The sequence below is a fragment of the Gopherus flavomarginatus genome, chromosome 5 (genome assembly GCF_025201925.1).
Source record: "Gopherus flavomarginatus isolate rGopFla2 chromosome 5, rGopFla2.mat.asm, whole genome shotgun sequence".
Lineage (NCBI taxonomy): Eukaryota > Metazoa > Chordata > Testudines > Testudinidae > Gopherus > Gopherus flavomarginatus.
Window position 1 is genome coordinate 126206408 of NC_066621.1, and position 15294 is coordinate 126221701.

A 15294-nucleotide genomic window follows, 5' to 3' on the forward strand; every position below is an offset into this window, starting at 1 on the left:
TGAAAGATTCACTGAAATTTCCTTCAGAATAATGCCCTGGTCTGCCCACCATCTCAGCTTACAGAAAACCACCCAATTGCCATACTGGGGAGCAGTGTCGGGACCCCATTTTGCAGGCATTCGTCAGTCTGAAACTATTCAGTGATTTTAGGTTTAATGTATCCAGCCCATCACTGCAAACACCATATATGAAAATGTTGTGTCTCATTCTGGCTGGAGAATAGGATCCAAATCTTTGAATCAAACAGAAAAGAGCTCTCCGGCATTGTCTTCTGATTCAGCAGAGCCTGTATTTACTGTTTAGCCTAGTTCAAGGGTTTGAAATATGCCACTATAGCAGGGTAGTTACCCTGCTTCTGCCCAGAGAGGTTAAAAACAGCCCTGGAGAGGGTTGTGGCTGGGGAAAGGCTGATTGGGGAAACAGCCTCAGCTGGGGCCATGCCCCAATCAGGCCATAGCTGGCCCTATAAAAGGGCTGCTAGCCAGTGCTTGATAGTCTCTATTTAGCTGTTGAGAGGAATGGGCTTGGCTGCTGAGCAGGATACCTAGACTGGACCAGGGCTGAGGAATGGCCAGAGGAGCTAGGGAGCTCTGGCCTGGAAAACCCCTAGGGTGCAGGCCTTGCTAAAGGCTGAGAAGGGTACTGGGGTTGCAGAGGGCAGCCCAAGGGTAGGCAAAGGCAGTAGGTCTAAAATCTCCTTGCCAATGATGAGTGGCAATTATACTGCAGTCTGCCCAAGTGAGCGAGGGCTAGGTGGTGACTGGCAGTAGCCAAAGATTGAGGTGAGGTGGGGAAAGGGGTTTTGAGGTGAGGGAGATGGGGGTTTGGAGGTTCCCTGGGGAGGGCAGACCCAGCAAGACTGCAGGAGGCAGAACCCCAAGAGAAGGGGCACTGGGGTCTGGGAGGGACACCAGGGCCAACAGCAAGCGAGACACTGGCCTGCAGAGGGCGCTCCTGAGTGGACAGAGCTAATTCCCAGGATGACCAGCAGGAGGTGCCACAGCAGTGAGTCATTGCCCCATTACAGCCACCAAGACCTATATTTAACTTCTCCTAGCATTTAACCTGAATCAGCAAACAGGCCATCTGTTTGTGTTACCCAGTGTGTAGAAATCTGGTGTGAAGTTGTACCAATTTCCCAAATGCAGAAGTGAATCGCTCCCATGCAAACTCAGATTTTATGAGAATTAATGTATACAAAACCAAGTTGTCTTACAGAAAAAAAGAGGATCTGTACAGATTAGCCAACTGTGCAATAGTCACATTAAGCCAGGATTATTTCTTAAAAGAGTCAAATGGCCTGAACTTCCTTCTTTTAACTTCAATGGGGGCAGGTCCTAGTTTCAATTTATAGGAAATAATTATATATATATTTACATATCATGTATATTACATATATTATACTTTCATGCTGTGGATCAAATCCTGTAGTCCTTACTAAAGCAAAACGCCCATTGAATGACTTGACCCTGGGTGACTATAAATACAATTTTTAAATCTGTATTTACAGCTTTTGAAGTGAATCAGTTCTTGCTGGGCCAAACGTTTAGATCCTTTCAGTTTATACAGAGGCTTTGCTCAGGCCAATTCCTATCTGATTCAATGGGAGATTGCTAAAGAGAATCTGGAATAAAAAATGCATGTCTGATACTTCAACCAGCAGGATCGGGTCCTCAGTAAGAACCTCTGATTTTTGGCATATTAAAATAAAAAAGATGGAGCACTGCATCTATGGAGCTGTCATCTCTGCATACTCCACATCAGTAGCATAGATAAAGGTGGAAGCAATATACTCCACTTTATGGAAGCAAGTGCTGACTTTGGGCTCCTGTAAAGTTGCTAAGGCAACCTCAGATGGGCAAAGTTTGGGCACCCTGGCTTATTCAGCCATTTTGCCCACTTTCTTGCTGCCAAACCAAGATTAATAGGACAAAGTGGAAGACCAAAATTAGTGCCTGAAAAATAAGGCAGATTTTTTTCAATTCTGAATACATATATCCTATCTATTGAACTGCTTTCTCATTGGTGTATTCTCTATTAAAGATATGCATTGCAGTTTCCTGTTTCTTTAGGGACACTCTTTGCTGTAGTTTCCTGTCTTAAAACCAGCTGTTCACAGTAGCTAAAGTAGTAAAAACTGCAACACTGGAAAGCATGGCTTGCCAGGTAAGTCCAGAACATCTAAGAAGCTAGCAGAGACATAACTTTTATCAGCAGCATTATCCTCTAGTAGAGTTCTCCTGCTGGTTCTCCTTGAATGTGATGCTGACAACATCAGATAGAACTGCTAAACACTGAGACATGCAAGGGTGTGGAGAGAGATTGTCTGATGCTATAGTACCAACATGCGCATGAGGCAGAAGGGTGAGTGGATCGTTCCAAAGATGGGGTGATTTAGGACACTACTCCAACCTCCTAGATATGGTTTATTGCTCTTAAAGAATTGGCTGAGTTAAAAGCCTCTATTGTTTTGTTGAGCAAGGAGGGAATAATGAAAATATTTTCAGATGGGTTTTCAGATTATAAACTACAGTAGAACCTCAGAGTTACGAACACCTTGGGAATGGAGTTGTTCGCAACTATGAAATGTTCATAACTCTGAACAAAATGTTATGGTTATTCAGCTGTAAACTTTTAAAAGAACATTGACTTAATACAGCTTTGAAACTTTATTATGCAGAAGAAAAATGCTGCTTTCCTTTTTTTAACAGTTTACATTTAACATAGTCCTTTGCTGTATTTCCTTTTTTTCATGTGTTTGTCTCTGCTGCTGCCTGAGTATATACTTCCAGTTCCAAATGACATGTATGGTTGACCAGTCGTAACTCTGAGGTTCTGTTATATAGTTTCCATTACTACGTTACTCTAGCATCATCATGGCTAAGGAGTTTCAGCAGCTCATCTGATTATTTTGTTTATTATTTGTTTAGCACCAATAATATGTGCAGCCATGTACAATACAAAAAAAATCAAATAGTCTCTGCCTCAAAGAGCTTACAAACTAAGCAAGAGAGACTGAAGACAAGATGCTCTGGAAAGTGGTTTATTAATGTTTCTAGCACCATATGTATTGTATTTCGCATAGTTTCTCTCTCTCTCTCAACATGCAATATCAAAAATGTTTCATATAAGGTGTAGCGAAATCATAGTAATAGACAAATGTGTGAACTACATCCTGCCAAACCAATGACCTCTGTAATTTATGCGTTAGCTGATTTATTTTAACAATAATATATGGGATTTTTTTTTTTTAGTGCTTTATAAAATAGTCTTGTAATCAGGGCTGGCTTTATGGCCCGTGGGGCCCGATTCGAATACTTGGCGGCGGTCTGGGGCTTCGGCAGCATTTCGGCGGTGTGGGCTCTGCTCTGGGTCTTCCGCAATACGGAAGGACGCCCGCCACTGAAATGCCACCAAAGACCCCCGGAGTAGGGCCCCTTTAGGCATGGGCATTCTTCGGTGCAGGGCCCAAATCAGGGGAATCGACCTAAAGCCGGTCCTGCTTGTAAGTATTTCTCAGAATTAACAGAAGTTCATGCTTTGTAGGCTTCCCTGGCTCCCTAATAAAGGTAGACTACATTTATAACAGTTGTGAATATAATTTAACAATTCATGAAAGAAGATGCTTTTTTTTAAGTATGAGGCACAAAGGATACCGTACTAGTATAGGATGCATTTTAAGTAAATAGTAAATATGGGCTCAAGCATAAAAAGTCTCATAAAAATCCGGTCTTCAAACATCCAACATTTTGTCAAGGTTCAGACTTGAGTTTTTGGATCTGCTCATTCTAAAGATAGGGACCACTCGCAAAATTCAGATCGAAATCTAGATTTGGGAGGTTTTACTGTTAGAGGGTTTCAATTTTAAGCACATGAAACAATACAATTTACAATATGGGTCTGATAGGAAACAGGCATTTCAAGTCAACTAGCTGCACCTACAACTTCTGGCTGCTTTACTACTATTTTGCATAGAACCACTGCAGCAGCAGCACTCGCAGATCTTCCAGCTTTTGAAGCACAGTTCTCTAATTGCTTATATTACCTGCAGAGCCATTTATTACAGCAGCGTAGCACAGTATACTGAAAATTGCTAGTAGCAATTAGTTGGATCTTTTTGCATTAGAAATGTAGGAATGGTGAAATGTGCTTATTGCAGATGCTTCAAAGGAGATTAAGCTGGTTGTCAGTAGCTAAAGTAGGATTTGTTGAAATGAGCGCATAAGCTTTACTGTTCATAACATAAAACCATTAGTCAGACTCTTGGGCTTTTCTAATTTCCAAGACTAAGATATTCTCCAGTCTGGAGAGAGGAAAATAAAGACTTTCTTCTACTGAATTGAAGTAGAAGGTCTCTTCAGAAAATGGTAGAATGTTACTAGAATCTTCATTTCATGTTTGTGATCAAATCAAAGGATATTTTTGGTGCTGATTCTATTGCTTTGAAATGGCAATGTGCAAAGAGAATCTTGCAAGTCCTCTCTGGACAATGCTTTGTGGATCTAAATTGCAGTGTTCAGAACACACATACCATGGTGACGGGAACTGTAGCGATACCATAGATGAGAGAAACTTTCCTCCTGGAATGATTAGAAAGGTCTTTATTAGCTTCTTTACATACTTCCCTAAAAGGATATAATTTCCCAGTCCATTTCTCCAGATGTTACCCAAGTCTATTATTCCATAGTTAACTTTCCCAGTTTACTCCTACAGCTGGTTTCCTATATTAGAGTTGTGGAGAGAGTAGCAAAATGGTGATCAAGGAAATGGACTGATAAATAACCACGCCTATTGGTTGCTATTGGAGACAGGAGAAAATGAACAGAAAGTTGACCCCACGTAGGGTTATGTTGGGGACATATCTAATTTGGAAACCAGAATATAGATATGATGGGCCAAATTCTACTCTCACAGTTACACAAACATGAGGCTGGAAGAACTCCAAAATCTGGATTTACTCCAATGTAACTAAGAGTAAATTTGGTCCTATAATAGTTATTTTTTTTTGAAGCGCAAATTCAAAATTAGATTTATATGTATTCTATAATGTAGAAAATTAAACAGTCTGGACAATAAATAGATATAAATCCCAAAACTATAACCCAATATCATTTCTAAGCAATAACTATAACTCCCCAAAACAGAAGAATAGGCTACTTATTGAATGGAGGCTTTAGGAATGATTCATTTCAGTCATTCAGAAAAGGTGAGTCATGTATGAAATATTCCAACCAGGAGTCATGAAGTTGTGAAATAAACATTGTAGCCAAATTCTTCCCTTCCCAGCCAATAAAATAGAGTATGTGGCTAAAGGCAGAATTTAGCCTGCCCTGATTATATGATTCTCTTCAAGTAGCTACAATTTAAGTATATGCAATGTAGGCTACTCACCAGGTTTATTCAGTGACAGAATGACAGGCAGCAAATGGGATGCTCCTATTGAGAGCATGACTGGGCCTAAATAGTATCAATATGTCAGGGCCTGAAAACAGGTTCTTTAGGAGGTCAGAAGCTGCCTCCTGGCACAAGCACTTTCCTTTGTCAACGCGCTCATGCTGAAACATGTTGTTGTTGACGAATATTAGTAAAGAACATTTGCGGGCAGTGACCTATTCAAATAAGGACATAAAGAAATGCTGGGGAGGGACAGTCCACTTGTCCTGTGAATCTTCACCTTTCTTGCTTCATCTCTCCATTTTTTTTCATGCAAAATTGTCTCTGAAACTAATCTCTAATCTTTATTGCATAAGGTATTTTGCAGAATAAAAGCAAAGCAAGGTCCCAGCCCTAAAGATCTTGCAGTCTAAGTCTGACAAATACAATACATGGGACAGCAATTTTAGCATGAGGAGAAGGTTCATGGTCAGTGAAGAGATCATTATAGAAGAAAGGGTGGGAGGAAGACCAGGATGCTGGTCTAGGAGTAGGGAATGGTATGAAAGTAAACAGTGTGAGGAATCAGGAGAGCAGTTACAGTATACGACAGGAAAGGGAAGAATGCAGTGACTCAGAAGTGTTGGAGGGTGAAACAGCAGCATATTTTTCCCCTCATCTGGCTTTCCTACATGTTTACTTTACTTTCAGTTACAAAAGGGCCTGACCAAAACCCACGATCCAAACACCTGCAAATTGAACATTTGCAATCTGAGCCTATCTCTGTGCTTTAAGTGAAATAATTCTGCCTACATTTAAATACTCTATTCACCAGGAAGGCAGTTTAGCAAACCCTACTGGCAGCTCTCCTTCACTCTTGCTAAATATTCCTTTCTCCTTGCTAAATTTTCCTTTTAAAATTAATTCTCAGTCTCTCAATAATTAAATATCCACAGGGGTTCAATTTGGCTGGAGTCTCTTTTCTCTAAGAGGAATTTCCCCGTTTTCCAATTTGTGTGAATTTTGTGCTCCCAGAAGTGAGGAATTAGTTGCCCTTGTTTGAGTCAAACACTGGCATGGACAAGTGATGTGCTGAATGCCACTTCTGACTCCTTTCGAGTAGGGAAAGTATCTCTATAGGAAAGGGAGTAGGGCAATAACAGCTAGAGCTGGGTGAAAAATCCACAGTGAACCTCAGACTACGCACATCTGACGTTGGGTTTTCTGTCTGATGAATCCGCAAACTTTAGCCCATGCATGCAAAATCCATAGAGCATGGGCTGAAATTGCTCACACTGTTCAAAAATCCCAGTGCCCCAGCTGGCTTCCTTAACTGTCCCCTTGCAGGAACAGTTCTTTACCGCTCTAGCCTCAGTCAATGTACTTGACAGTACCATGGTTCTTCCACACTGGGCCTCTAACATTCTCATTCCACAGCAAGCTTCTCCTTCTCTTCTGCTGACACACTGTCTGACACTAAAACCACAGATGAGTCACAGAACCATTCCTTTCTCTGTATTAGTTAGCAAACTACACTACAACTGAAATGGCCCATTGAAACATTCTATCTCCTGAACTTTATTTAGCAAACCTTGAAGTAAGAGCACCACTAAAGACCAAAAGTTGTGGCTTAGAAGTCTGAGCTCTAAGCTGATTGTTCCACAGATTGCTTACAATCACAGGTTCTGTAAAAGCAGCAAAGAATCCTGTGGCACCTTATAGACTAACAGACATTTTGGAGCATGAGCTTCCGTGGGTGAATATCCACTTCGTCAGATGCATGTGACAGGCTCAAATCCCAGTAGGGTTGATTGTCATTCTCAGAGGGCTCTGGTCAAACTGAATAGCATGCAGTTTACTACATGAAACTTCAAATCAGCAGCCTTGGCGTCTATGCAGGGACATTAAACCCCTATTTTTTTAAAGGTGGGGGGAGACAATGAATTTAACACCGGCTTCAGCAAACAGCCAAATTTACATGGTGAATGACTGACAGGACAATTTATTTTGAAAATCAGAAGGTTTGTGGTTAACTCTAAATTGTGGATTCAGATTCAGGGTGAGGGCGTAGAAAATGTTTTTTCAGGTTTAATTCTACATTTGATATTTGGATTGGAGGGAAAGGAAATTTAGAAATCTGCCTCATTGGTGGGTTTAACTCTTATTTAGCTATTTGGATTCACAACCAGCTGATGGGAAGAAGTAGATATTAAATACTTTTACTGGTTGAACCATAAAACTATAGCCTTATGTTCCCTACTTATATTATTTACCAGAAGGATGGCAAAGGTGATAAGAGGCAGCCCATTCCCAGTATAACTACTAACTGAGCCTCACCACTCGCCCCTATCAGGTTGTAGGTATCATTCACAACATTTCACAAATGGTGAATATGGAGCACAAGAAGTTGAAAGGCCCATCTTACACTACAAAATTGAACTATTCTTTGACTACCTCAAGAAAGAAGAGGGGTGACACAGCAGTTATTTGTAATGTAGATGGAGCCTTCTTAACCAGGAGATCTTCAATGATCTAAAAATCAAAAAGAGAGCTTTCTTTGCCAGGGTAACAAGCCTTGTGGATGGGGGAAAGCGGTGGATGTGGTATATCTTGACTTTAATAAAGCTTCTGATACTGGCTCACATGACCTTCTCATAAACAACCTAGGGAAATGCAACCTAGATGGAGCTACTATAAGGTGAGTGCAAAACTGTTTGGAAAACAGTTCTCAGAGAGTAAAAAGCGACAGAGTCCTGTGACATCTTATAGACTAACAGACGTATTGCAGCATAAGCTTTTGTGGGTGAATACCCACTTCATCAAACACGTGGGTGAATACCCACTTTGTCAGACGAAGTGGGTTGCACCCACGAAAGTTTATGCTCCAATACGTCTGTTAGTCTATAAGGTGCCACAGGACTCTTTGTCACTTTTTACAGATCCAGACTAACATGGCTACCCCTCTGATACTCAGAGAGTAATTATCAGTGGTTCACAGTCATACTGAATGGACATAATGAGTGGGATCCTGCAAGGATCAGTTCTGGGTCTGGTTCTGTTCAATATCTTCATCAATGATTTAGATAATGGTATAGAGAGTACTCTTATGAAGTTTGCAGATGATACCAAGCTGGGAGAACTTGCAAGTGCTTTGGATGATAGGATTAAAATTTAAAATGATCTGGACAAACTGGAGAAATGGTCTGAAGTAATTAGGATGAAATTCAATAAGAACAAATGCAAAGTACCTCATTAGGAAGGAACAATAAATTGCACACTTGTAAAATGGGAAATGACAATTCTGTGGCCTGCATTGTGCAGGAGGTCAGACTAGATGATCATAATGGTCCCTTCTGACCTTAAAGTCTATGAGTACTGTGGAAGGGATCTAGGGGTCAGAGTAGACCATAAGCTAAATATGAGTCAACAGTGTAACACTGTTACAAAAAAAGCAAACATCATTCTGGGATGTATTAGCAGGAATGTTATAAGTAAGACACAATTCTTCCGCTCTACTCTGCGCTGTTTCACATTAGAACAAGACTCTTCTGGCACAGATTGGAGCCTCAGATGTGGAGGGGGAAATCACTACACAGTGCTTCATTTTCTAAAGTTCAGCCATAGAAAATGTCCTCTGTTCATCTCCCTTCTTAGAAACAACTCTACCTATCTCTTCAGCACCAAGGAAAGACTCAGCTATAGGCTCAGCAGGTGCAGAATCACAGTTGATCTTCGGTAGATTGAAAGAGCACATTCAGTGCAAAAATACCCCAATGATAATAGCTGCCTACTGGGAAAACTTGTTGCAGGCATGGAGGTGGAGCAGCTGTCTGCTGAGTTGAACAGCCAGACACAAGGCTATCAAACAAGCTCATGGCTTAGGGAAGCTTTGAAAGAGCATAGTGAGCCCCAGCAACATTCTGTGGTGTTCTATTCTCAACCTGGGGCTGCAGAAACTGTGTGGTGCTTTCTGCACACCTGTGCATGTATCACTGACAGTGCACCTATTAATGCTGGGGTGCTTAGTGCACATTTATTATGTCTACACTGTTTGGCACCACTCCTATGGGTTGTGAGAGTACAAGACCACTACTTTCACTGGCAGCAGGCATTTCACATCATGTGTTGTAAATGAATAAAGATTAATTGCTTTCAAAACAAAGGATTTTTATTTACTTACGAAAATAGCTCCAAAAAAAAATCTGAAGAAGTTACAAGTAAATACCATTTAACTTAAAAAAATTTAGGAACTTTAATAAATAAAGAGGAAGGAACACTGCTATCCATTGTAGCGACATACACTGACCTGTGAGAGCTACAGTTGATTTGTACATGCCGCTGCAGCTGTCCATGCTTTCCCTCAAGATGGAGTGGTAGAGGTAGGTGTGTGGGCCCTGAGGACACGTGGAATGCTGAGGCGGGGGAGGGGGGTAGGAAGGTGCTGTTCTGCAGTTCTCCACAAACTGCATTGGAAGTCAAGCCCAGGACTGTTGAACCAGGAGTCCGCAGAATCTGTGTTTGCTGCCAGAGAAGCTTCATTATGTCCTGGTACATCTCTCTCTCCTTTTCCTACTGGGACTCCCGGGCCTTTCAGCTGTCCACTTTTTTCTTCTCCACACAGTCAGCAATATTGACCATCCAGGCCTTCAGTTCATGGTCTGATGCAGCATTTGGTTGCAGGATCTCACAGAACACATCCTCCTATGTCCTCTCTTTTCTCCTTCTTATCTGGATCAGTCCTTCCACTGATGTGGAGGGTACCCCTCAAGGCCACAGCAGCTGCAGCTGATAAAACACAGAGGTGCCATTGTCAGTATTGTAGGAATGGAAAGCAAAACATAAGATTCAGAACTCCCCCATTCCCTTGCTTTCCTAAGGTGTTAAACAAGACATGCTTATTGACGCTTCTACTTTGGAGTGCTCGTGCCCAGAGCCACTCTCAGTTCAAGCAATGGTGAGAATGACCACCAGGGGTGAGAGAACGGAGTAGGGAATTGCTCAGGGATATGAAATTATGAGTATAGGGCAATGGAACTGAATACTGGCACCATTTTCCACAGGTAGTGTTGATTTTAGCTGATATTTCACTCCTGAGGGTAACAGACAAAAAGAGCACAGCTGCTGCTGGTGTCCCAAAGGTGGCTGGGCCTGTATGCTGCCTCTTTAAGGCAACAGGGCCTGCCAGGGCCGGTTCCAGGGTTTTTGCCACCCCAAGCAGCGGAAAAAAAAAAAAGCCACAATCATGATCGGAAGCACTTTGGCAGCAGCTCCACCGCGCCACTTTCTTTCTCCGCTGCAATTTGGCAGCAGGTCCTTCCCTCCGAGAGGGACCGAGGGACCCGCCGCTGAATTGCCGCCAAAGAGCCCGACGTGCCACCCCTTCCCCTTGGCCGCCCAAGCATCTGCTTGCTGAGCTGGTGCCTGGAGCCGGCCCTGGGGCCTGCCAAAGTTATTGCTGACTGAAATGGGAAAGTATTCTACCTCAGAGGAAAAAATAAAGGCACCATCCCTAGAAACCTCTGGAAGAGGACTGCAGTGTACCTCCATGGAAGTTTCATCAAGATCTGTCAGGAGGATTAAAGGGACATCCCTGTGTACATAAACAAACTACTGTGCACGGTCAACCCCCCTCTCCGCCCAGTCCGACACTAGAAGGGAATGAAAAGCAGACAGCAATTCTACCTCTGTTTTGTACCACTACCTATTCTAATACAAGTAAATTAATGAAAAGTCAATCACTGGGTCCTGCTAAGTTGTGGGAGCCATAACTGTAATAGGAGATTTATTTACTCAAGGTTCAACTGCAGAGACTGACTGGACTGCAGTGGAGTCAAGAACAGCTCCTGGCTTGCAGCACAGCTAGACCCCTACTCATCAGTCCCCCATACACCTCTTCCTTGTCCACCTCCTTTTCCTTGCTGTTCACGGCAGAGGCCTGTGACTCGGGCTCCTGGGAGGTATTCATGGTGGTGGTGGGGTAGCCATCAAGTATGGCATGCAGCTCTTTGTAAAAGCAGCAGGTCTGTGGCTCAGTGCCGGAACGATTGTTGGCCTTCCTGACCTTCTGATATGCCTGCCACAACTCCTTGGCTTTCACATGTCTCTGCTGCTGATCCCCATTATACCCCTTCTCCTGCATCCCCTCAGCAATCTACTCATATATACTGACATTGCTACTGCTGGTTCAGAGCTGTGTCTGCACAGCCTGTTCTCACCAGCCCAAGAGATCAAATATCTCCTATCTACTTCAGGCCGAAGCATGTCTGGAGTGTGTAGCCAGCATGGGCAGCTGGGCATCTGCACATAACATTGTAGAGCAGACAGAGGTGTGCTCACCAAGCTGGACAACCAGGAAAAGGCATTTCAAAAATTCTCAGAGATTTTAAATGTGGGGGATTTACAGATTCTGTGACCCCGGGGCAGTGGCGTATCCACAGCAATCAGTGTCAGGCAGTGTGCGATAACTGCAGGAGGATAATTAGGGTTGACAAAGGTAATGTAGAATCCACCATAGGTGCCGACTTCCCTGCTTTCCCCTGGTGCTCGATCCTCCTTTACTCCTGGCCCTGGCCCTGCCCCACCTCTTCCCACCTCTGCCCCACCCCCATTCCAACCCCTTCCCCAAAGTCCCTGCCCCAAATCCACCCCCTCCCTGCCACTATTCCAACCCCTTCCGCAAATCCCTGTCCTGACCCCGCCTCTTCCCCTGAGTGTGCCATGTTCCTGCTCCTCCCCTCACTCCCAGCACGCCACCAAACAGCTGTTTGGTGGCAGCTGCGGAGAAGAGCTGGGATGGAGCTTGGCTGCCAGCGAGTGCAGAGCACCCACTAATTTTTCCCTGTGGGTGCTCCGGCCCCAGAGCACCCACGGAGTCGGCAGCTATGGTAAAAGCAGCAAAGAATCCTGTGGCACCTTATAGACTAACAGACGTTTTGGAGCATGAGCTTTCGTGGGTGAATACCCACTTCGTCAGATGCATGTAGTGGAAATTTCCAGGGGCAGGTATATATATGCAGGCAAGCTAGAGATAATGAGGTAGTTCAACTAGGGAGGATGGGGCCCTGTTCTAGCAGTTGAGGTGTGAAAACCAAGGGAGGAGAAACTGGTTTTGTAACTGGCAAGCCATTCACAGTCTTTGTTTAATCCTGAGCTGATGGTGTCAAATTTGCAGATGAACTGAAGCTCAGCAGTTTCTCTTTGAAGTCTGGTCCTGAAGTTTTTTTGCTGCAGGATGGCCATCTTAAGGTCTGCTATAGTGTGGCCAGGGAGGTTGAAGTGTTCTCCTACAGGTTTTTGTATATTGCCATTCCTAATATCTGATTTGTGTCCGTTTATCCTTTTCCGTAGCGACTGTCCAGTTTGGCCGATGTACATAGCAGAGGGGCATTGCTGGCATATGATGGCGTATATTACATTGGTGGACGTGCAGCTATGGTGTCCACTCTCATTCCATGTTCACATCTGTACATCAACCATCAATCAATGCTGCTCAGGGACCTGCTCTTACTATGTTGGCATAATGAGGCACCTGCATCAGTGGGAGATAAATTTAAGTCTAGACATGTGCACAAGTAAGTCGATGCAAGGTGGCTTACACTGACCTAACTTTGTAGTGTAGAGCAAGCCTGGGACACAAGGAGATGTTATAAGCATGAGGAAGGGAAAGAAGGAGAGTTTACACAAATTAAGATGATGAGATCTCCTGATTTTTGCAAAGCAAATATATTCAGTCAGTAAATACACATTAGAACTGGTTCTTTCCTATACTAATTGTCTCAGGTCCTATACTAAATGGCCCAGGTTTCATGCTGCACCTCTCAGGATGCACAGCACAGTCTTATGAGACTAGCTCTTTTACTCCTGCATTGGCTTGGAGCTTTCGAAGGACCACTGCATTTTTGCGCACCAGGTTAACTGATCAACCAAATGATATTTTTTTTCTTGCTACAGAAAGAAATTTCAGTGCAGTGGATGGGATCCTTGTCATTGTGCCCTGGGGAATTAGCAGAAGAAACTGACCCATAAGACTACAGAGCTTGCTCTTCTGTATCCAGGCTGGAATTAACTCAATGATTGTTCTAAGAAGGGGACAATGAATAATACTGCTGAGTGCATGGACGATTACAATCTGGATAAGAACTTGTTTCCATTTGTTTACATCACTGTGATTGTGGTCAGTATTCCTGTCAATTGTACATTCCTCTGTGTATCTTGTATACAAGTGAAGAAAAAAAATGAGTTAGCAATATATCTCTTCAGTTTATCCCTAGCTGACCTCCTATACTCTCTGACCTTGCCTCTGTGGATTGATTACACTTGGCATGGAGATACCTGGCGATTCTCTGCTTTGCTTTGCCAGATTTCTGCCTTCCTTATGTACATGAATTTTTACACCAGTGCTGCCTTCCTTACTTGCATCTCTGTGGATAGATACCTGGCATTAGTTCACCCTCTCAAGTTCCAACACCTGCGCACAAGAAGATTTGCCTTACTCGTTAGCATCTTTGTTTGGATTTTGGAAACCAGCCTGAACAGTACGATTCTGGTGAAGGATGAAACATTCAGTGAGGTTTGCAATTCCACTCGCCATGTCTTATGTTATGATAAATACCCTATGGAAAAATGGCAAGCCATACTAAACATCATCCGGATATGCTCAGGATACATGATCCCTTTGGCCATCATGATGTTTTGCTACCAAAAAATCTACCAAGCTGTGAGGCGTAATCAAGCCACAGAAGATAGAGAAAAAAAGAAAATCAAGAAGCTGCTATTGAGCATCACCATTACTTTCTTCCTTTGCTTCACTCCCTATCATGCTGTGTTGCTGATTCGCAGCATCAATGAGCCAGACAATGTCAACTTTGTCCATATGTTTAAGCCTTACAGAATTACACAAGCCTTAACAAGTTTCAACTGTATTGCTGACCCAATTCTGTACTGCTTTGTGAGTGAAACTGGGAGAACAGATATCCTGAACATGCTCAAACGCTGCTTTTGTGTGCGACAATCTGAGTTACAGCAGCCAACAGATGCTACTATGACTAGTATTATTAAAAAGAGTGCTACAGCAGTGACACTGAAGTCATCTACAGACCTTTAAGTGCAAATGAACTTTTGTCCAAAATGCCCAATACAGTGAACTGCCAAAGAACTATATAATTGATGAGACAGGCCAAATTCTTTCCTAATTTACACCCAAGAAACATCACTGAAGCTGTATAGTATTCAAAATAATGTGAAATCAGTGGAGTTGCCTGGGTGTAACTGAGGGGAAAATTCAGCCATTATATTATTTGCTTTACATGTACCATGCAAGGGCAAGTATGTGGTCTAGTGATCAAAAAGAGGTTAATGTGAGTCAGGACTCATGGGTTCTATTACTGGAGGATCTAATAGGGATTCATTATGCGACCAGGGCAAGTCACTGAAGTTGCACCAATATACAACTGGAGTGGAGAGGCAGGATTAGTGTCATTGTTCTAACCCAGGGATCGGCAACCTTTGGCCCACGGCCCGTCAGGGAAATCCACTGGCGGGTTGGGCCGGTTTGTTTACCTGCCGTGTCCACAGGTTCGGCCAATCGCAGCTCCCACTGGCCGCAGTTCACCACTCCATGCCAATGGGGGCAGCGGGAAGCGATGGCCAGCACATCCCTTGGTCCGCGCCGCTTCCCACAGCCCCCATTGGCCTGGAGCAGCAAACCGCAACGAGTGGGAGCCATGATCGGCCAAACCTGCGGACACGGCAGGTAAACAAACCAGCCCGGCCCGTCAGGGTGCTTACCGTGGCGGGCCACGTGCCAAAGGTTGCTGATCCCTGTTCTAACCAGAAAAAAACAAATGCAGAAATCAAACAGCAATCACCTTGTGCTGTGCTGCCAATAATTTAACAAGTGTCTCCCACAACACTGTCTCCCT

General features: G+C 43.4%; 1 protein-coding gene across 2 annotated transcripts; it reads left to right on the plus strand.

Moving 5' to 3' along the window:
* Positions 1 to 2097: 2097 nt before the first annotated feature.
* GPR65 (G protein-coupled receptor 65) lies at positions 2098 to 15035 on the plus strand. 2 transcript variants are annotated; one of them, XM_050953339.1, is made up of 2 exons: positions 2098 to 2167; positions 13325 to 15035. In XM_050953339.1, exon 2 carries the CDS (start codon positions 13467 to 13469, stop codon positions 14475 to 14477), a length of 1011 nt encoding a protein of 336 aa, XP_050809296.1. In that variant the 5' UTR covers positions 2098 to 2167; positions 13325 to 13466; the 3' UTR covers positions 14478 to 15035. The 2 variants fall into 2 exon arrangements, with proteins under 2 accessions (XP_050809296.1, XP_050809297.1); XM_050953340.1 differs by lacking the exon at positions 2098 to 2167 and adding an exon at positions 12441 to 12945.
* The last annotated feature ends 259 nt before the right edge of the window (positions 15036 to 15294 follow it).